Source organism: Callionymus lyra, chromosome 17 (assembly GCF_982586985.1).
Source record: "Callionymus lyra chromosome 17, fCalLyr1.hap1.1, whole genome shotgun sequence".
Lineage (NCBI taxonomy): Eukaryota > Metazoa > Chordata > Actinopteri > Syngnathiformes > Callionymidae > Callionymus > Callionymus lyra.
The window spans coordinates 6,987,537-7,010,663 of record NC_141834.1 but is presented as its reverse complement, the minus strand read 5'-3'; the positions used below and the strand labels follow the sequence as shown (position 1 = coordinate 7,010,663).

Here is a 23,127-nt window from a genome sequence, read left to right as displayed (position 1 = left end):
ATTTCTAGAAATATTATCTGATGTTAGACTAAACCCGTCTGAGTTTTTCCAGTGCAGGATGTGATTACAAGTATGATAAAAAAAAAATGAAAAATGCATGTTGGTTTTATGGTTAGATGAAAGATGATGCTTTCATTAGTGATTATGCAACAAAATAAATACTTTCCTCCCAGTGGATCACATTAAAAAAAATGCTCTGTTCCTAAAACATACTGTGCTCAGAGGCAAAAGCCTAATAGACGCGGACAGAAGAAACATACAGTGACTTATGCCAAGTTTCTGTGCTGAAACATTACCTTAATACTGTAGATATGCACCTGGAGCTAATGACTCCACTCAATTTCCTCCCTCTCAGCATTCTAGGTGATTTAGTAAAGTACAGGCTGTTTGTACATCTTTGATCCACAGAGGAAGAATGCAGTTATGGGTTTAAGTCTTAACCTCTTGCCTCACATCTATCACTTCATAGAATTACTTCTGCATTTTTACAAGCTTCTCCCTGCCGTGTCTTAACTGTTCCACTTTTATGTAAGTTCTTTGTACCGTGTGAGGCTGTTTCTTTTCTTCTCTAATTTTATTAATATTTACAGGCAGTGAGTGTCTGTTTGTGAAGTCAGGATTTAGGAATTCCCAGTGTGGGGTCCCAAGCCTCTAACCAGACTTAACCTTCCTATTCCAGATGAAAGCTGCTCTGAGAGACGGTGTTGTTTGGCCCGGGCAGCATTGCCTTGCCTTCAGACGGCAGGAATGTGGGATGTCTGGAGTGGGGGTCAGGAAGCGAGGAAAGAATGCCAAGTATGTCCATGTTTGTCCAGGGCTGGCTCTCCATTCAGCCCCCAGTGACGTGACAGGAGGGCCAGCGGGTATAAAAGGGGCTCCGCTTTCCACTTGCAACTCAGATCAACTCACCTACCGAAGCTATACTCTAGCTTTCACCAAGAAAAAGAAGGACTGTGACCAGAGGAGCAGAGAAAACGCAACAGACAAGAGACCAACTTGATCGCGAACAGCATCTCACGCTCAAACTCGGAGACTTACCGGAGACTTTCTCGACGAGATTTAAGGAAGAATCTATTTGAAGAAAAGATGACTGGGATGAAGACAATGATTTTGGTTCCTCTCCTCTGCATGGTGCTCTCACAAATGGTAAGAATCATATTTTTTCAAAAAGTTTTTTAGTGGTTTATATTTATATTTGTTAGATTTCTAACAAGCACGTGTGTTTTGTAGGCGGAAGGCCAGGAATGCAGTGGTCAGTGTTCTTGCCCATCCACGCCTCCTCAGTGCCAGCCAGGAGTGAGCCTGGTGCTGGACGGCTGCGGGTGCTGCCGGGTCTGTGCCAAGCAGATGGGGGAGCTGTGCACCGAGAGAGACGCCTGTGACCCACACAAGGGTCTCTACTGTGACTTCGGATCTCCCGTCAACAGGCGCATCGGGGTGTGCACAGGTAAGAACTTGGCCATGATGAGTTTCTTATTATGATGTTTGTGAAGTTTGAGCATGAGTCGTGACCTTTATTTTTGATCACTCAACAGCAAGAGAAGGAGCCACCTGTGTGTTCGGCGGAACTGTCTATGAGAGTGGAAAGAGTTTCCAGAGCAGCTGCAAGTACCAGTGTACCTGTTTGGACGGGGCAGTCGGATGTGTTCCCCTCTGCTCTATGGATGTCCGCCTGCCCAGCCCTGACTGCCCCATGCCCAGACGGGTTAAGGTACCCGGCAAGTGCTGCGAGGAGTGGGTGTGCGATAGCCCCTACACCAACAGCTTCATGGGCCCCATTCTGCCTGGTGAGTTATCAGATCACAGAGTAACTCTGGAATGTCAGGGATCAGGTTCTAATCATTATTTTCTATATGTTCTTAGCATACAGACCAGAGGAAACTTATGGTCCCGATCTGTCCCTGATGAGAGAGAACTGCCTGGTTCAGACAACAGAGTGGAGTGCCTGCTCAAAGACTTGTGGTCTTGGTATCTCAACAAGGGTCACCAATGATAACCACGAATGCCGCCTCGAGAAACAGACCAGATTGTGCATGGTGCGACCCTGCGAGTCCCAGCTGGAGCAGAGCATTAGGGTAAGCATTGTTTTTGAAAAACATAAACAGTTCATCAGCAAAGGACTTTATCTAACTTGTCGTTTCTTTTTAGAAAGGAAAAAAGTGCATACGTACCCCAAGACTCTCCAAACCCATGAAGTTTGAGATCTCTGGCTGCACCACCACCAAATCCTACAGGCCCAAGTTCTGCGGCGTGTGCCTGGATGGTCGCTGCTGCACCCCCCACAGAACCACCACTCTGCCCATGGAGTTCAAGTGCCCCGACGGTCAGGTCATGAAGAAGTACATGATGTTCATCAAGTCCTGCGCCTGCCATCACAACTGCCCGGGCGAGAACGACATCTTTGAGTCCATGTACTACAAGAAGATGATGGGAGACATGGCGTGAGGTGTTCAGAGACTTTTAAACAACTTGAAAACAAACAGAACTCCATCTCATTTTGCAGCTCAGTTTAGACTTCCAAATAATTTCTCACTAGCTCATTGTAAAAGTAGTCCGGACACACGCTGTGTCGATCGATACGTTTGGTACTGGCTGGTGTGCATCAGCCTCTTAGAGCTCAGACAGAGGGTTGCTTAGCAACCCCAAGATTCCTGCACTATTACTTGTTTTTTATTTGACAAACCTACTGCCAGGATCCATTTATGCCTTCAACAAACTTGTCCAATAACTGTGTTATATGTTATCTGAACTTTGACCTGCTCTCTCAATGGGGTATGAAATAATCCTCCACCCTTTTTAGTCCAGAACAGACCTAAGAATTCTGAGCAGCTGTAGCGGGAACACAAGTCCACAGCAGGCCAGTGTTCCCCTGTCCAAACAGGTCTGAATGTGTCCTTGTGTGTGTATGTGCATGTGTGTTTGTGTGAATATGTGTACGTGTTAGCTCAGGTCTGAATGTCTGCCTTGTCCACGAGTAGAGGAAAGGTCAGAATTTCCGCCCGACACGAGGATGACAACCAAGCAGCACACTGAGTTTGGGGTTAGATATGAAACAAGGTGGACTTTGCCACGGCACTGAGACAAATCAGACCAGCTCGAGTCTGAAACATGAAACAAAGGTGTCTACAGAAACAAGGGACTCTATTTCATATGAAATAGGTAAAAAAAAAAGAAGACTGGAAGAATTGTCCTTTCATTCCATTTAAAAATTGTGGTTGTGTAAATGATGTACATACTTGTACAGTTTAATTTAAAAGACGAATGTGTTTTATGCTTGGAAATGTACCAACAGTTTATTTACAATGTTTTGTACTATTTTATTGAGAAGTGTGACAAAAATGTTACATGTTTCATTTGTAGAATGAAATAAAGTTATATTTTTATACAAATGCAATTGTTTTGGCTGTTTCTTTTTATCCATCAGGTATACGACATGTTTTTTTATTGTGCACTCTTGTACCTTGTTAATCTACAATCTAATAATCTTGAATAGGTTTAAAAAGCAGGCGAATTAGAAGCAGTTTTATTGTACTGTTACATTTAACTTGTACATTTGTCCAGGTGCATTTTCAACTACTAGCTTTATCTAGTGTTACTAAACTTAAGTCTTTATACGTGCATATATATATATATATATATATATATATATATATATATTTCTCTGATTGACGAATGGAGGTTTTTCCTTGATTTTCTGGAACTCCTGTTGTGTTAACAGTTTTATCTTGATCTTTAAAATATATAACTTATTGAATATTGTTTTGATTGTTTAAGCTCTTTGTGACCCTGGTCTGGAAAAGCGCTATACAAATAAAAATTACTTACTTACTTACTTACTAGTTTAAATAATTTTATAGTAAATCCCATCTCTACTGCCATCACAAACACATTCCAATGTTGTGTTTACCACATTGGAAATAATAGTTTCTGATTCTGATATTTCTAATCACAGAAATATGTAAAAGATAAGTAAATGTAATGAGTTGAAAACATACATTTACCTAGATTGATGGTCTCTGAAAGCTCTGTTTCTTTAATGTCCCCCGTTGTGTCCTCTCCTTTAAGATTCCTAAAATAAGGAAAACAAAAAACACACCTTTAAAAAGTAATACTGATTTGAATGTTTTATTCAAAAATAAATACATACACCAAAAATATACAGTATATTGGCACTTGAATTGTTGACATCCTTTGTTGCTGATTGACTTACTCGAACTATAACAAAGATTAAACTAAATATTCTGACTGATGTCGCCACCTGCTGCATTTAAACATTATTACCATGGAGTAAGTACAGTTTTCAGCTGAATTTAAAATCGTGTCCCCATGTGTTATAGTTGTTTTTAAATGAAAATGTAAACGATAAAATAACCAAAAAAATTAAATGATTCATGCTAAAAACATTTTATCTTATAAAATGCAATGTAGAAATTAGACATGAATAATTTGAAAAATAATTGAGCAGTAATTGACGTTTACGAGGCAAAAAAAGTTTGTGTTCTTTTGTATCTTTGTTAATGAAGGCTAAAGGCTAACACAGCTCTTTAGCTTACAGTAAGCTAGTAGTACGTTAGCTTATTGGGTTTACTATGTGAAATTAGATTCTTATTTGGTGAATTATCAGCCAATAGTTGTTCGCAAAACACGAAACGTATGAATGAACAATAAAACACATTTTAATCTTCAAATTCATTTGTTTAGTTAGCATATTTTAGCACCAATGGCTAATATTCCCAACATTTAATGGCTAGCAAGTAAGCACGTACATAGTAGATGCTATAGCTTAAATACATTCATTTCGGTATTAAAACCACATTAATAAAACAATAAAGTTATTTTTAAACAAACCACCTCTTCAATCCTTGCACCTGTTGAACAGGTATCGCCCCGTTATGTGGTTCTTGCATCCGGAAGTCACCTTTCAAATTAAAAGCACAGCGGTGTCCATGTGTTTTAGCCCCCCATCAGTCTATAAAAAATCATTTTATCATTTTATCTCACTCTTTCCAAAATCAATCAAAGTAGTCGTTTTTAAAGGTGCTAGTAAGCCCAGTTTATTCAAGTAATTATATTACGTACATTTCAGAACAATTTTCAGTCCAACAACGTAGCTCGGATAAACATTCATTTATTGCCTTGGCTTTTTCAGAGTCCAGAAAGAAAGTGGATTTATTCACAATCAAGCATCACTAAAAAATATATTACACATAAGTACATGCAAGTATGAAACAAACTCTCTGAGCTTGCTACCTTAAAACACTAGATGTCACTGTTTCCGAGTGATTTAAAGAAAGAAAGAAGAAAATAAAAACACAAAACCAGACAGGAGATTGTCAGAGAACATGTCAGCAATGTGGTCATTGTCCACAGAGTAAGAAAATGTATTCCTAATGGTATATTTTCCGTCACTTGAATCATTATTTGCAGCAGTGTGGTACATTCAGAAGATACAATCTTGTCACATTTCACAGTCTGTATCTGAAGAAAAAAAAAAAAGAAGAAGAAATCGGTCAGATGACGGCGCGTGGGAGGAAGATCAGCCTCTTCGCAGATCGTGGACTTTCTGTGCAACGCTTTCCAGCTCGGACTCGATGGCTGCGAGACTTTCGATCTCCTGTTCCTGCAGGCAGTAATAATAGATACACAGATGGGTGAGAACAGTCTGTGAGCAGGACTCCTCAAGAATAATTCTAACATGTTTCAATAAATATGTAACAGTCTGAAGAGCAGGCTTTTTGTTCTCTTAATTAAGTCACGCTGGATTAGAATTCACTTCCATCGGACACTTGGCGTGATCTGAAATCTAATAAACTCTGTCCTTGAAATGGAAGGGAAAAAAAATCCTTGTTAGGTAAGAGAAGGTAATGCACATCTTGGCAACGTGGGATTGAATGTAATGGAATTGATTATGCTTATCAGAATAAGCAGTACGGTGGACAAATGCCTAAAACAATTTATCACTTCCTCCCGAGTTACCATCTAAAGCTGGTTGAACAGCACAATAGAAAAAGTTCCGCATCGTACAAGCTGCACACGGTGAGTTAGATGCTAACACTTAATGCTAACATTATAATAATCTTGGAAAAAAACTAACTAACCAAGTAATACATACAACAAAGTAAGACTGACTTTAATTAAAAGTAAATTTGTTATTTCTAAAAAAACAAACAACTAAAGAAGGGTCTGTATCTGTCCTTGAATGTTAGCCCGACCCTACATCAGAATTATCTTAGTTAGCATCACTTAGCATCTCCTTCAGTGACGGAAAGAAAGACACCTTTGGTTCTAACTTCATCGTCAGCGTTCACTTTAATGTGACCCCCAGAGATGTTTCTTTCGTCAAAGCTTATTTTACCACATTTTCGTTTCTTTTCTGATGCAATTTCTCAGTCTTCTATGAGCTCACCTCTGACTTTCGAACAGCACTCCCCTCCTCCTCCAACACCTTCTTCTCCTCAGGTGTTCTCCGAGCAATCATCTGCAGCTCCTTCTCCTCTAGGCTCTTCTTCACGTTCCTCTTCTTCTCCTCCGATTCCTCCTCTTCTTCCTCGCTGACCTCCTTGGAATGGTGGGACACTCCTTTCACCTCCTTTTCTTTCTTCAGGGGAAACCTCTTGGAGGGAAACGAGTCTCCGCTCTCCTTGCTCCGTCTTTTCATCCCCTCATCCTCATCTTCTTCTTCTTCTTCTTCATGGCTATGTGAGAAGAGTCCAGCTCTCGTCTCTTTCTCATTTCCGTGATGACGTTTCTTCTCTTTCGGTGACATTAGCTTTCCGTGTTTGGATTCATCGGAATCTGCAAAACCATAACATATAAATTAAATATAATTAAATATAAGTTATTTTTATATCTTTATTAAAACGTGAAATAATCTGAAAAGGCTTCAGAAGACACTGATAAAAATGACTATCGGTGAATATAGTGGTGGTAAGTTTAAGTATTAAAGGAACATCATGCAAGATCTAGATTTTGTTTCTGGCGACCCCCTGTGTCAGAACAGCGCAACTGCAATGCAAGACAAATTTAATTATCAAAGATCATTGTATAAACAATAGCTTGAGTTCTACTACACAATAATTCAAAAGGACAAGAAGTCCTAATCCATCGGACAAATCTATTGATTATTATATTAGTAAGAATTGCAAAAGTATATCAAAGTCAAATGAAGAATTATTTCACTGCTTTTGTCGGTTGGATTGTGTTATGATTATTAAGGTCATTTAATCTGATTTATATATATACAGTGCCTTGCGAAAGTATTCGGCCCCCTTGAACCTTTCAACATTTCGCCACATTTCAGGCTTCAAACATAAAGATATAACATTTTAAATTTTTGTCATGAATCAACAACAAGTGGGACACAATCGTGAAGTGGAACGAAATTTATTGGATAATTTAAACTTTTTTAACAAATAAAAAACTGAAAAGTGGGGCGTGCAATATTATTCGGCCCCCTTGCGCTTATACTTTGTAGCGCCACCTTTTGCTGCAATTCCAGCTGCAAGTCTCTTGAGGTATGTCTCTATCAGTTTTGCACATCGAGAGACTGGAATTCTTGCCCATTCTTCCTTGCAAAACAGCTCGAGCTCAGTGAGGTTGGATGGAGAGCGTTTGTGAACAGCAGTCTTCAGCTCTTTCCACAGATTCTCGATTGGATTCAGGTCTGGACTTTGACTTGGCCATTCTAACACCTGGATACGTCTATTTGTGAACCATTCCATTGTAGATTTGGCTTTATGTTTTGGATCATTGTCCTGTTGGAAGATAAATCTCCGTCCCAGTCTCAGGTCTTTTACAGACTCCAACAGGTTTTCTTCCAGAATGGTCCTGTATTTGGCTCCATCCATCTTCCCATCAATTTTAGCCATCTTCCCTGTCCCTGCTGAAGAAAAGCAGGCCCAAACCATGATGCTGCCACCACCATGTTTGACAGTGTTGATGGTGTGTTCAGGGTGATGAGCTGTGTTGCTTTTACGCCAAACATATCGTTTTGCATTGTGGCCAAAAAGTTTGATTTTGGTTTCATCTGACCAGAGCACCTTCTTCCACATGTTTGGTGTGTCTCCCAGGTGGCTTGTGGCAAACTTTAAACGAGACTTTTTATGGATATCTTTGAGAAATGGCTTTCTTCTTGCCACTCTTCCATAAAGGCCAGATGTGTGCAGTGCACGACTGATTGTTGTCCTATGGACAGACTCTCCCACCTCAGCTGTAGTTATCTGCAGTTCATCCAGAGTGATCATGGGCCTCTTGGCTGCATCTCTGATCAGTCTTCTCCTTGTTTGAGATGAAAGTTTGGAGGGACGGCCGGGTCTTGGTAGATTTGCAGTGGTCTGATACTCCTTCCATTTCAATATAATTGCTTGCACGGTGCTCCTTGAGATGTTTAAAGCTTGGGAAATCTTTTTGTATCCAAATCCGGCTTTAAACTTCTCCACAACAGTATCTCGGACCTGCCTGGTGTGTTCCTTTGTCTTCATGGTTCTCTCTGCGCTTTAAACAGAACCCTGAGACTATCAAAGAGCAGGTGCATTTATACGGAGACTTGATTACACACAGGTGCCTTCTATTTATCATCATCAGTCATTTAGGACAACATTGGATCATTCAAAGATCCTCACTGAACTTCTGGAGTGAGTTTGCTGCACTGAAAGTAAAGGGGCCGAATAATATTGCACGCCCCACTTTTCAGTTTTTTATTTGTTAAAAAAGTTTAAATTATCCAATAAATTTCGTTCCACTTCACGATTGTGTCCCACTTGTTGTTGATTCATGACAAAAATTTAAAATGTTATATCTTTATGTTTGAAGCCTGAAATGTGGCGAAATGTTGAAAGGTTCAAGGGGGCCGAATACTTTCGCAAGGCACTATATATATATATATATATATATATATATATATATATATATATATATATATATATATTTATTAATAGTGCAGTTAATTGCAGACTTTTTTTTTAGAGAACAGCTTTTATATATATATATATATATATATATATATATATATATATATATATATATATATATATATATATATATATATATATATATATATATAAAAGCTGTTCTCTAAAAAAAAAAAAAAGCAATTAACTGCACTATTAATAAAGCCTAGACAAAAGTTTCACATATAATTAAACATTTGTTCATTTACTTTCCTAATGCTGCTTAATTTCCTGACATATTTCTAATGTTACCCAATATGTGTGTATTTCACTTTGACATTTATTTACCTTTTAAATGAGTTGACTTTATCTAAATAAGGAAAAAATCATAGTTGTTTAAAAATATAAAAAACAAAACGTGAATACTTTTCTCCTCCCCTTCTCCCTTTAAACTTGACTGTCGACATATTAATTTGAATTAAAATACATATTCTAATGCAACATGTCAACATACCTTTAAAAAGGTCATATAAAAAAGTGTAACATCAAACTAAATCAACAGTATTCCTATCTTTATTTTGTATTTTTTTTGCTACCTCCACTTCAAACTTCTGCAATTGTGTCACGGTATCAGACGCTGCTTTGATAACTGCAGCTCATTTGAATTCTGGGACACGGAGATATGTAATCACATCTGCTCGTGAGCTGTCAGAGCGCCAGCAGGATCCCACGAGGAGCAGCGGAATCTCATCATGCAGATGGAAGCACTTCCATCAATCAACGGACCCAGAAGTGGCTGTTAGGCCCGGTCGGGGGGCCACGCTCGCTCCATCCTCCTCACACACCTTCCATTGCATTTGTTTCATTCCCAGAGTAACCTGCATTTATTTTTCAATCCGCAGGAAAAAAAACTCATTAGGACGTTTCTACTTGCCATTCTCCTCTGTGGCTTCTTCCGAGCTTCCCTTCATGTTTGCTCGGCTCTCTCCAGACTCCTCTCTCTTCTCAGCCTTCTCCAGATCCCACTCCTCTGAAGACTCCCGGCTTTTTGACTTCCCCTCATGTTCGCCGTTCACCTCGCCAAAGACGTCCTGCTGTGGCTCCTCGCCGTCTTGCCCTCTCTTCTGATCCCGGCCTTCATCCTCCATCTTCTGGGACAGGATGGATCTTTCACCGGGGCCTCCTAAAGCCTCCAGCATGGATCGATCTGAGGAGAGGAGAGCGTTGGGATCCGAGCAACAAGGATTGATTTTCCCATCATGCGAACACGAGGCGGACAAACAACACGACTGCCATTTATCTGAGAGGCTGCACGGTTTACCTTTCACGACAATGACAGAGGAAGCTTCGTGACCATGAAAACACACTCAACTGTGCCTTGGGAAATAATACAACACAATACAATACAGAATTTTTTAATGGTTTCATTTCCAGATTGTGCCAAAGCTATCTGATGAGGAACTATTTTAGCTACCAATTTAATCCGAGTTTAGAGAGAACTGGATGAACCAGCTGTTATGAAGTAGGAAAAAATAATGAAGGTAATGATGGAGTTAGAAATGTGGATACAAGCTCCCTCCTATATTTTAGAAATCATTCATTTATTTTCGTCTGAAGTCTATCCCAGCTACTCGGGGCATTGTTCACAGTCAAATACTTAGGGGGTGAGATTTTATACTGGCAGTTTTCGTGAGGGCCCATTTAACCCTAAGACAGAAGAAATGATTAAGAAGAAGCAGCAGGATTGACAATATTATTTCTGTCTCCTCCTAGTGTCAGAACAGTGGAACTGCAATGTCATCGCAGATTTCAAATAAACATGTTTACAAAATGATAGAGAAACTCTTAATGGTTCGGTTTACTGTGTGAAGTGAAGGTTTGACATAAAAAATATATATATATTTTTTTTAAATATCGAATACAACATTAAAAAATATCACAAATATGAATTGTGATTTAAAGATTCTCAACATAAATCAATAAATATGTAAGGATTTTGGAGTAAATGGAGTAAAAGAAACAAAGCAAAGCTATTAACAATATATATATATATATATATATTTGTGTGTGATAGTTTAGAATATATTTTTGTTGCTACTATTGTTGCCGATTAATTAATTTAATACATTTAATGTCTATCTGAATTGTGTTGCTATATATAAAACTTCAGCCAAACTATGAAGTATGGCAGTAGAAATCACACAAACAAAATCAATAGAGCTGACGGGCATCTATTAATGGACACAAAAAAACAAATAAAAAAATATTTCAACTGGTTACATCATTTTTTGTCACTTTTGATTTAGTGGCACCAAAAAGCAAAAATAAATAGATCTAATAAATCATCTTGACATCAGCCATGTTTCATCCATCTACGTGAAAAGTCAGTGCGATCATTCACACCTATAGACAGCAGAGTAATAGACGTGAACTGACCGGCGACGTCATCCTTCTGAGGAGCTTGCATCACATGACCAGGGACCCGCTGAGCCCTCGCCTCGTGGCCTACGATGACAACAGACAGTGATTTATTGATGAGTCCAGATGATGAATCTGTCGGGCTCACCTTTAAGCGCGATCTCCTGGAGCTCCTTCAGGAAGTCCATGTGGCGAAGGATGGTAATGAGCCGCTCATCTGTACACAAAACAGGTCTGGTTATTATCAGAATTAAAAGATATATATGTAGTTTTTTCTTATTGGGGAAGTGTTAAAAACATGTCCTGCTCAGGATTTCACTTAAATGCATCATGCATAAGATCAATGTAATTACATACTAGTTATGTATCTATAACATGTAAAAGTCAAGCTTGTAAAAACCTCAGAATTAAAAAAAAAAGTGTGAAGAAACCCCACTCCACACTAAAGCTCTTTTTTATCACAGCACTCAGCAGCGCAGCTTCAGCACCTCGTCAGTTAATTGCCCTGAAATTTAGTGCTTTGAAAGCAACGGAACAATTAATCACTCGGACCGCAGAGAGCTGAGTTACAGCCGCAGTGGGCCCCGGACTTTATGCTGACCCATAAAGCACACGGCAAACAGCCTGGAAGTTAAAAAAAGGAGACTATTTTTTCTCCACTTATATCGCTCTCCATCTCTCTAGAGATATTGTGTTTCCTTCCCAAGCTGTTTTTCTCAGTAACAAACTCACTTTTGTTACTGCAGTCCATTTCTTTTTTTCTTTTTTTTATAGAATCAAGGACAGCTGGAAGGTAACCCAGCAGCCGTGAAACCGAATATTCTCCTCGGAGCGCTGGTGACCCTGCAGTTACTGCATCAATCCATTAACCTCTGGCTGGAGGCTCCAGCATCCGAGGACGAGCCAGAGGTGCTGCGGGACTGATGCTATGGATACCACTGATGTCATCATGGCCAGGAAACGCACTATAAACCGACACGTCCGCTTCACTGAGTCTCAAATGAGCAGGATGAGATCGACACCGAATGGTAGAAAATGAAAGAATTTGACTCTTTTCTACAAACACAGACTATGGTAAAATGAGGCCCAGGGGCCATATGTGGCCTTTTGATTTAGTTTATACTAGACTCGGATATAAAACTTTTTAGTGGAGACAGCATATTTCTTATAAAACACATTTATTGGAAAAATAATGTGTGTGTATTGTTCAAAAGAAAATGAACTATGAGTACAATAAAAATAACAATTGCATCATTATTAATTCATTTTTGATACATGTACTTGAAACAGCATTTTCAAAAAAAAAAAAAAAAAATTTAATGGCAAATGGTTTCCCCATACTGTAATAATACGGCTCTTTTCCTCTTTCAGTCCCTTCTTTTTGGCCCTGGAATATAATGTGGCCCCATAGTAAATGTAACTTGCTGACCCAATTAAACTTCTGCTTTCTAAACACCTCATATTTTGGAGTACAAATTTAAACATTAATAAACAAATTATTGAACTTCTTTATTTATTTACTAGCTAAACCAAAAAGCACTGCTAATTTAGTTTTTTGGCAAAAATTGTATTGTTTATTTTCCCCAGCAAAACATCATATTTAATAGTTTGTCCCTACTGTTTATTAAGAGGATCAAACCTCATTCTCAGTTCTCCTTCCCTCTCTCTCTCTTTCTCATACACATGTAATTTATCTCCAAATTACTACGGACAGAAAAAAAGGATAAATAGACATATATACCCTTTTTTTCAGTGAGAAAATGCAAAAATTACTATATTTAGGAAGCATTTTCCATTCTTTAAGCAACATTTTAGGCACTATTTACACACCGATAGAACCTAGACAACTACTGCAGACTCTCGCTAAAGGAGGAAATGACATCGATATGATCCTTGATCTGGCCCCTGACGTCTGTCAGCAGGATCTCGTCATCGCCCACAAATAATGTTGTTTTTTTCGTGCTGTGTACGCAGTTTTCATCTAGTTATGTTGTTGTTTACGAATGCTGCCGTGTCAAGAAATCAACACACAGTAAAAATGTGGGGAAAAAAACAACACATTGGCTCAAGGCATAAATAAAATCATTTAAACGGCTGAAATATTCAGCAATATATATCATTTAAACTCATAAAATAAGAAATATTAAATACAAACAAGAAGGTAACAAAACCTCTCCATTGAACATTTATCTATTTGAATTGTTTAGTTTTTCTGATGACTTATATTTAGTATTAATACCATTCTTTATTATTCATGTGCAAAAATAAGCGGAGAAAATATTCAACATGAAATATTCACGTGTCTCTCGTGAGTGTTTACGCCATAATAAATTATTTATGGGGTGGGAAAGTTGAAAAAATAATTGGTAAAGTTTGAGAGTTTTGGAAAAGTGTGTCGTCAGAAATATGCATTTTTATGATTTCTCATTAGTTATTGTTGTTAAATTACATTTTTGACTCTGAAATGAAGGTTGATTCTCCATCTTTATGCGACCAGATAACGGTGAAGACACAGAAATAAGAGTATTTTTGTGGTTCCAGCCACTTGAGAAGGTGACTCACCCGACTTCAGAATCAGAGAGCACTCCTGACTGACAGGCCGGGGGTGAGGTTTGGATAACACGTCAGCCAGCACCTCCACGATGCATTTCATCACCTGTAACCAGCAAATAAACCAAATATATCTTTGTCAAACATCGTGACAAGCTTCAGAACAACATGCAAACAATATTTGAATGTTGCTTTTAAAAATATAAAGTAGCTGCAGTGTAAATAAATTATTAAAAAACGACATAAACATAATTAATTTTAAGCCAGGATCTAACATTTAATCTTACCAGTCCTGAGTAAACAGGTCGAGTTGTATAATGTCAGATATTGTTCAAAAGTTTACCTGAACTTACATTGAAATGGATGATTTGTAATCTTTTGCTCAGATTTACCTTCACCCATACGTCCCTTATACTGTAAAAGTTTAAAATAATGTTTGACTTACGGGCTTTTTTTTATGTAAAATATGAAGATAAAATTTGATACAGAAATGTTGTTAAAAAGAGGATCATTAAGTTCACATAGTGTTGTGCATCCTAAAGCAACAATAAGTAACATTTTAATAAATGCATTTATTCTAGAACAATACTTTCAGTATTGATTGGTTTAACAGTAAGCAGTCATGACTCATGTAATTCAGTGAAGTTTTCTTAAGTAACTTGGTCTGAGAAACCCTGACCATAAGTCTGCGTGTCATGTGACCATCAAACTACTTTACAACAGTGAGTCAGATACTGTTTTCATATGAAGTACTGAAAGACTTTCTGAAGTCACAAGGAAGATATGACAAGACACAACAAAAGCCTCAATGTTGTTTTGTAAACACATGTGCAGTTACACTGTTCTGACATACAGGGTCGCCAGAAACACCATTTACAAACCTGCCTATTGTCGTTTTAAAGGCAGGGTATGAGTTTTTCCTTTAATAACTTTTATCACATGAAAATAAAATATATTAGGTACCCTTGAAACGTACACTACAATTAAAAATGATCCCTTTGGTGTAATATAATAATAATATTACCAAAAATAAATAAATATAAATTGGAACATTTACCAAACTCTTTAACCTTCTTGGTCCTTTCAGTAAACATGCTCTAACTTTCATGTATTCAGCGATATTGTATTGCTTAGTTGTATTTGAGATAAATAACTCGGGTGGACTTGAGGGGTTGCAGTATATGTTAAAACATGTTCGGGTTTTCATTTGATAAATATAAAAAAAAATACCGCCTTAATTATAAGTAACTCAAGTGGATAAATGGCAGGTTTACTCAAAGTAATTAATAGAAGCTCTGGACCTTAAACGCTTCTATCCATCACAAGTCCAGCATTTCCTGCTTCATTTCACTTCAATTGTGTAAATGACCATCTATAGCAGTTCTTTAAACGGAGCAGCATCGTGGCTTCTGTGGCACCGTATTGATTTCCTCACAAGGTTAAATAAAACCTGCTAGAGTGGTATATCTATATCGCTCTTATTAGTGAAAGTCAATACATGTGCTAGCGTCCAGTGAGTGGACAGGAAATCATTACAACCATCAGTATTTTTTTTCATTATTTAATTTGAGTACAATATTAACTATTTATTATGATTTTTACAAATGAAAAACTTCTGATTTATAAATGAGCAAGTAGCTGGTTTATACAAGTAATGTTTTTATTATTAATGTTTGTTTATATGAACTCTTTTAAAATATACATCCATGTTTTACTTGGGATTAAATACACTTTAATGTTAATGTTTTATTTTTGGAAGGATGTAAAATAGATTTTAATTGGAGAAGACGCATTGAAACTGGGTCAACAAATAAATAAGCAATAGTGGATGGTTAATAATTCTGAATTAGTTTCATTTAAAGAGGTAAACTAGAAGGAATAACTACTTTAAGAACAGTCCATCATGAGATAAAGTACACATTGAAAAATGTAAGGTATCCTAAAAACTTCAATCACCTGCACGTCGTCGACATCCGGGGGACCTGAAGTCACCGGCAGACTCAGAACTGCAGAAAAACGACAGAAATAACGTGACGACTTCAACATCTAAAGTCACAGTTAAATTTAACGCCATTTTTATTAGAAACGAGGGACAAATGTTTGTCTCACCGGTGCTCGTCAGCAGTGACAGAACCAACAGTCCTCGCATCATCATGGCTGCTCACGAAGATCTTCCACAACAATATCGAGGTTCAAAAAAAATTCCTTCTGCTCGATTCTCTACAAAAAAAACTGTCTGGTCACGAACGCATTCCATCCAAACTTCAGCGGCTGGTAGGTTCTCTGCAGCATCTCTCTGTCTCCACAGCGACACTTGAACGCATCACCGCTGCTTTTATAGCGGAGGTTTGGACGCCAGTGACGTCACCGTCAGAAGTGGTACCTGGTTACGGTAGTTCGGGTGTGTCCAGGTGAGGTTCACTGTTCTTTATCTCCTGGTGGATCTACGGAACCAGTGAGTCCGGTCCTTTTTTACGAGCGCTCGACAATTTTAAAACGTGTTAAAATGATCAAAAATATGAATTAAAGTGTTATAATGTGTTACATTATGAATGCTCCAGTGTCACAGAATAAAAAATAGCATTTAATATATAAACATTAACCATTTTGGATAATAAATTACTTGGTAGTATATATTCATTGGTAAAAATAATATATTTATTTTTTTGCAGCTAGAATCATTGACTCCATTGTGAGAGCCAAAGTCTCAAGCTAGCCCAACATTTTATTTTATTTAGCTATTTTTGGTAGCTATGTAATGTCTGTTAAGTTTACCAGTTACCAACCCTTTAACATTACAGTGTTGTCGCTCTTGAATTGCACACTTGCTATGAAATACGATAAATGACTTATGTATAAATAAATGTAAAAATGTATAAAATGTAAAAATGAAAAAATAAACGTAGAATTGTATAAATAAATGTATACAATTATAAATAAATAAATGTATTATTAAATAAAAAATAAAAATAATAATACATACATTTGTAAAAATAAATGTATAAATGTATACATTTATAAATAAATGTATAAATGAATAAATAAATGCATTAATAAATATATATATTTATGTATAAAATGTAAAAATAAATTTAAAAATGTGTGAATAAATGTATAAATAAATGTATAGCTACGTAACAAAATGTATAAATGTATAAATAAATGTTTGGATAAATATCAAGATGTCAAAATGTCTAAATAAATAAATGACTTCTGATTTAATTTTTGTCAAAGAATGGAGCTATTTTACGTATAAATACACACTTTGTCATTTATACATTTTGACATTTATTTATTAATTTATTTATATATTTTGACATTTATTTATACATTTTGATATTTGTTTATACACAAGTAATTTATCGTCCTTCGTAACTTGCTAGCTTAGCTAGCTGATAAAGGTGCAATGTAAAACTCTTATTTTGATCACAAAAACCTATAACAAAACCAATACTTTCTCATTTCACATTCTCATATTTTAAAATCTATTAAATGTATTTAATATGTACACTACACAATTTAAAATGTGGAGTATCGTGTTATAGCATTTATTATGCAACTTATTTTGTGCATAAATCATATTTTTGTGAGGTAATGTTTGTAAAATTTAGCGAAGAAGTGCAGTAAAATACATTTTGTGCATTATGATATCAAGGTTTTATCCAAGATTTTCGATCGAGCCCTTGTTTGATGTTTCCTGAGATGAACTCACAGCCTGTCTCCGTGTCTCTCACCCCAAGTAGCTGGGACGATCCCTTATCATGTGATGAGTAAAAGGAAAATATGAAACCAGAGAACAAGCAACGACGTGAACGTCACATAAAAGGCTTAAACATGAAAACAACTCATGAAAAGGAGGAAATGAAAGAGTAATAATTCAAAAGAGAACATAATGATCATCTTTATCTAGACATGATCAAGTGTTTTAATCAGAGCCACTATTAAATGCATGAACAAACACAAGACTTCATTATCCACCTCACTCCGACCATTATTATGTTTACTGACGCTCGGCACTGATTGGCTGGTGTGTTGCTAGGAGACAGGTCACCCACAATGGCTGCCATCCTCTCCATCACTCATTACTTTGAAGAGAAGGTGAGAGTAAATCGAGATGATTCTCGAAGGGACTAAAGAGGTGATTATAGCAGAGGCAGGTGAAGACGGATGTACCTCCAACCAGGGGTTTCCTCCGGGTACTCCTCGACTCGAATGCAAAATTACAGACAATAAATCCTCCGTTAAACAACGCATGACAGCTCTACAAGTCAAATAATAGTATTCTTATTTCAACTAATTAAAGCTGTAAAGCCAATGGGCAAATGAAACAAACTGTATATTGAGATTATTATTATTGTAAGATAAACATTGACTCGGGGCCGTTAATATTTCACCAATTTAATTCATTAGTTTTGCTTCGGTTGCTTAGCTGGCAAACAAGCTCTAAAATGAGAATGAAAGTAAAATAAATAATGCAAGTCGAAGACGCTGGATGAAGAAATACAACACATTAATCACATGATGGTTTTAATAGAGACGGTAACTGTCGGGGGGGAAATGAACCACACAATTATGAAGTTTAATCACTTTGAAATGTGTCTTTAATACGGATAAAAGGGAATATTTAAAGAGTCAAATAAGTGACGAGACTAATTTAGTCATTAAATAACTTGAATATATACATAATTATATATATATATACACACATTGAATACAAGCATTGTTGTGGATAATAGAAAGATGACACGTGGGTCAGACTCGCTCAGAGAGACGGGATAAGATACCAGATAAGGTTAATTAAAAGTCTACAAAGGAAATCCTTGCCACTTCCGACAGTCGTCATGACAACCGTCCGTCTCGGATAAGCCCCACAAACAAGTTTATAAAGTGCTCACCTGGATTAATAATGTCGTCACTGTTATCTCACTAATGAAACGTATCAAACAAACGATCAATAATGACCAGCAAGACTGTCTTTGATAGTTTAGTTGGAATAAAAACAGCAAAGTTAGTTCAGACACTGAGATAATGTAGTTATACAATACTTTTCCCCCCTTTTTTTTAACATTATTCAACTATATTTTAGTTGTTTTGCTATATTAATTTATGTTTAATACAAATTTACATACAATCAGAACAAGTGTTATTAAGACTTTACTAAATAATTCCCCTAAAAATATTTTAGATTTAATAGTATTGAACAGTTGTAGGAGTGGTTCAATTAAATGTGTGAAAGATGTTTGCATAATTCTGAAAAATCCGTTCCATACAGTAATTAAAAAAAATTGTTTAAACCTAATTACAGAAATACTCAGAGTTCGTTTCAGGATTTTGCAAATTTGTTTCCTAATTTTGTAAATTTGTCTAAAATATTTGCAAATTTGTTTCGTAATGTTGTTCATTCGTTCTGAAATTTTGCAAATTTGTTTCAAAATTTTTTAAGAAATTTGTTTCAAACTTTTTAAATTTGTTTTAGAATTTAGGTAAATTTGTTTCATAGTTACTGTATGTAAATGACAGGTATGTAAATCTGTTTCTAAATGTTGTAAATTTGTTTAAAAATGTTTTTATTCAGAATTGAGGTAAATATTGTTTTTAAATTTGTTTCAGGGTTATGTAAACAGGAGGGGTATGTACATTTGTTTCACACTTTTGTGAAATTGTTCCAGGATATTTTAAATACATTGCAAAGTTTGTAAATTGGTTTCAAAATTTTGTAACTTTGTTTTTGCATTTGCTAGCCACTCCAGTAATCACGTCATTCAGTTTTCAATAAATAATTAAACTTTTATAAAACTATAATTTATTTCTCTTCCTTTTAAAATTGGCGTTTTAATTATATGTATATACTGTATATTTAAAATGAAATAAATGCAAACATTTAATATCAGGTATTAACGCTAAATAATATATTTTCAAAATCAAACATATTCCTGAAGGATTGCACAACAAGTTCCATTTCATTTTGTTTAATATTTAATATCAATACTACACATGTTCTTTTTACATCTACTTGTCTAATCCATGTTTCAACAGATGCTTCGGTACATTAATGGCGTCGGACCCACGACTACAGTGTCTGTTGTGACTCACTGAGCTTCACATACGACGACAGAAATCAAACCGGCGTCGGACAAAGACGCCTCTTTACACTGTATTGATCTGCGGGTCTTTGAACTACCATATCTGCCGGCGACCAGAACGGTCTGGACGTCGTGACCACCTTCTCTTTTGTCACCTGCACATTCATTAGCGGCAGCACAAAGAGTCGGGGGGTCAGGGGGGAGCGTCGAGAGGGGGGGGTGATGTTTGCCGTTTCAAATTTCCGACCGCAGCGTCCACCGAAGATCTCATTACACAGACGCAGAAACAATAAAGCGGCGTCTGCGTCACGACCAGATCCATATTTGTCAAAAGCAGCGGCGGCTTTTGTTCAAACATGAACACGGTGTGTCTTTCAACATAATCATGTTTTCATCATGTAACTGGAGCCCACATGATGAGGGGCCCCGCCAGGGACCAGTCTCGCCACTACAAAGAATGAACTGGGAGATCGCCATGGCAACGTTTATCGAATCTTTAAATAAAGACGGTGGCAGATGACATTAGATAAGACTTTTGTAAAAGAGTATTTTTGATGATATCAAGCTTGAAAACGTGTACATTTTAGCGCCGTAACATTATGACCACCTGCTGTTTTGGCGAGAAAAACTTCTTTAGGTGCCGCTAAATGGTTTGTCTATTGCTTATTTTGAGTGTTATCGTATTTCATTATTTTAATCTGTACTGTCAACACCACACAGTCCTGTGTTTTGTTTACAACACTGGCAATAAAAGTTTCTGATTCCGATTAACGACAATTGCTGGACACGTTAAATATCATTTATCTTGTTATTTTCTTCTGTCGGGAGAATAAAATAAAACAAGAACAAATATAAAGCACTTTTAGTGTAATTAATAATTAGTATATTTTATTTACATTATCATTTCTTCTATAATGAATCAGCAGTTGTAGTGTCAATGTCCTGAACTCACTTAAACAACGCACACTGCAGCTCTCCATGACAAATCCTTCAAATGATTCCTGGAGCCAGATGATTTTTTTTAAACAATTGTAGAAAGTTTTTTTTTTTTTTTAATTTTAGACAACACAGAAACACTGACAATTACATTAACTCTTTGGCAGAGGTAAAAAGTGTGTTGAATATATAGCAGTGTGGAAATCAAAAAAAAAAAAGTGTTACGTTAAAACATTAAAAAAAAAATGAATGGACTCAAATTAAAATGAGGAGAACAAATTCTGATAAGAAAGAAGGAAATTACTATTAAAAACAATACATTTGTATTGTTTAAATTTTAGCCTTTTTTGAGAAAACGTTTATAATAACTTTTTTCCTCGCTACTACTAATGACTGTCTTTTATGCGTTAACACCATTTCTTCATTCACATGTCAAACTTAAATGAATAAATAAATATGCTTTTTAAATAAAGTTTTAATTGATGCATTTGTGAATGTTTTTTTTATTTATTTTGATGCTGCCTAACGTGACCAGTTTACAAACGTACAAAGTGGTAACTTGGGACGAGGTAGAAAAACACTTTGACAAGTTAATAAGGGAATATTTTTTATTTATCTACATCATTTGTTGAACAACTCATCAGTGCTCTCTGTCTTGTTTGCCTCCCTATTCAACCGTCCATTAACCCTCGACATCCTGCAACAACTGAACATCATGTGAAAGAGTTCATCCTGCAGAACAGGTTCTCAGCTGAAAAGCCTTTTTAAACTAAATCTTTTAACGTCTGTGGAAAGCCTGTCGGCTCACAGGGTGCTGTGGTCGTGCCTGCGAGCGTCCAGATGGATCCGGGCCAGAGGCTGAGATCTGTGCACCGAACCTGAGACTAAATTTAAAACACGAACGCCCACACATTTCTGGAAGAGTCTACTAAGAGAATAATAACTGGAGCAGATTGGACTTCCAGTCGTGGCAGTAGATTAGAGACATTGATCGGTGAAGAGCTTTTTTTTAAAAAATCACTCGCTTTAGAGCCTCATTGAAAGAAAGGAATGTAGAGCGCCGTGCACACTAAATTGTCACTAAAACGCCCACAAAACTGAGTATGGATCGATGGACACTATCCACCCTAAACGGCCGCCATCTTAGTGACATTGTAAGCGGAAGTTACGTCATATATATATATATATATATATATATATACTTACACTTACAGGTGCATTTTTCAGCCAGCAGTCCTCGGTGCTGATACCGGAGTAAATATCTCGTGAATATTTCGTTTCTCATATTTCTTGATCCAAACAAAACGTGCTGCCAGCAGGTGTCAGTGATAGTGTTCCTACAGCTGGTTGCAATCATCGTTAAATAGTAGTAGAAGAAGAAGCTGTCGCGTCATTTCTGGTTAGTGCGTAGCGGCAGTGTTTGATTTGAGACATACTATCTGTCGAAAATTTGCGTACTAGTTAGTACGTACACTATCCTGATGCATACTAACTGCCAGTGCACTAAGAGAAGTATGCGATTTGAGACACAACATAGGGCTGTGTCCCAAATCGTGCACCTCTCCGAGTGCACTGGTTTATAGTACTGATGAAGATAGTGCACGTACTTGGCCAGTGCGCAAATTCTTGACAGACAGTATGTCTCAAATCAAACACTGCCGCTACGCACTAACCAGAAATGACTCGACAGCTTCTTCTTCTACTACTATTTAACAATGATTACAACCAGTTGTAGGAACACTATCACTGACACTTGACGGCACTTTTTTTCCCAATTGAAACACGTTTTATTATATGTATTTCATTGTGTTGTCATTTTACCCCAGTACCTGCTCCAAAGACCTGTCGTCAGTGACGTAGCTTCCGTTTAGCATCATCTACGTCACTAAGATGACGGTCATTATGACTGGAAAGTATTCATCGATCCACACTCAATTTTCTGGCCACTTGAGTGCGTCAATTGAGTGCTCATTGCGCACTACATTTTCACACACTGCTAATTGGGACGCACTTGTGCACTCAACTATACGTAAATACTAAGTGCACAAGTGCGTGATTTGGGACACAGCCTAGGACTAGTTTGCTAAATATTTACATTAGTATTTATAGTATATCATTTCCAATAGAAACGTATCGTTGGTTATAAGAAATAAGTAATTGAATGCATTATTTAGTAAACATTTTGTAAAAAATAAGTTCAACTTCATAATAATTTTGTTCTAGTAAAGTTCCTGGTTTGGTATATTTGTTAG

The 23,127-nt window shown here is 36.8% G+C and overlaps 2 protein-coding genes across 2 annotated transcripts; one reads left to right on the top strand and one right to left on the bottom strand.

Annotated features, from left to right (window-relative positions):
- Positions 1-896: 896 nt before the first annotated feature.
- ccn2a (cellular communication network factor 2a) lies at positions 897-3,389 on the top strand. The gene is made up of 5 exons (XM_087778754.1): positions 897-1,146; positions 1,231-1,447; positions 1,536-1,787; positions 1,864-2,075; positions 2,149-3,389. The coding sequence occupies exons 1-5, from the start codon at positions 1,087-1,089 to the stop codon at positions 2,443-2,445; spliced, it is 1,038 nt and encodes a 345-aa protein (XP_087634880.1). The 5' UTR covers positions 897-1,086; the 3' UTR covers positions 2,446-3,389.
- A 1,723-nt stretch (positions 3,390-5,112) lies between these two features.
- On the bottom strand, positions 5,113-16,152 carry chga (chromogranin A). Its single transcript, XM_087778753.1, has 8 exons — positions 15,966-16,152; positions 15,813-15,862; positions 13,869-13,962; positions 11,455-11,523; positions 11,325-11,393; positions 9,823-10,095; positions 6,407-6,795; positions 5,113-5,620 (listed from the first exon to the last, which is right to left on the bottom strand). The coding sequence occupies exons 1-8, from the start codon at positions 16,009-16,011 to the stop codon at positions 5,537-5,539; spliced, it is 1,074 nt and encodes a 357-aa protein (XP_087634879.1). The 5' UTR covers positions 16,012-16,152; the 3' UTR covers positions 5,113-5,536.
- Positions 16,153-23,127: the final 6,975 nt, after the last annotated feature.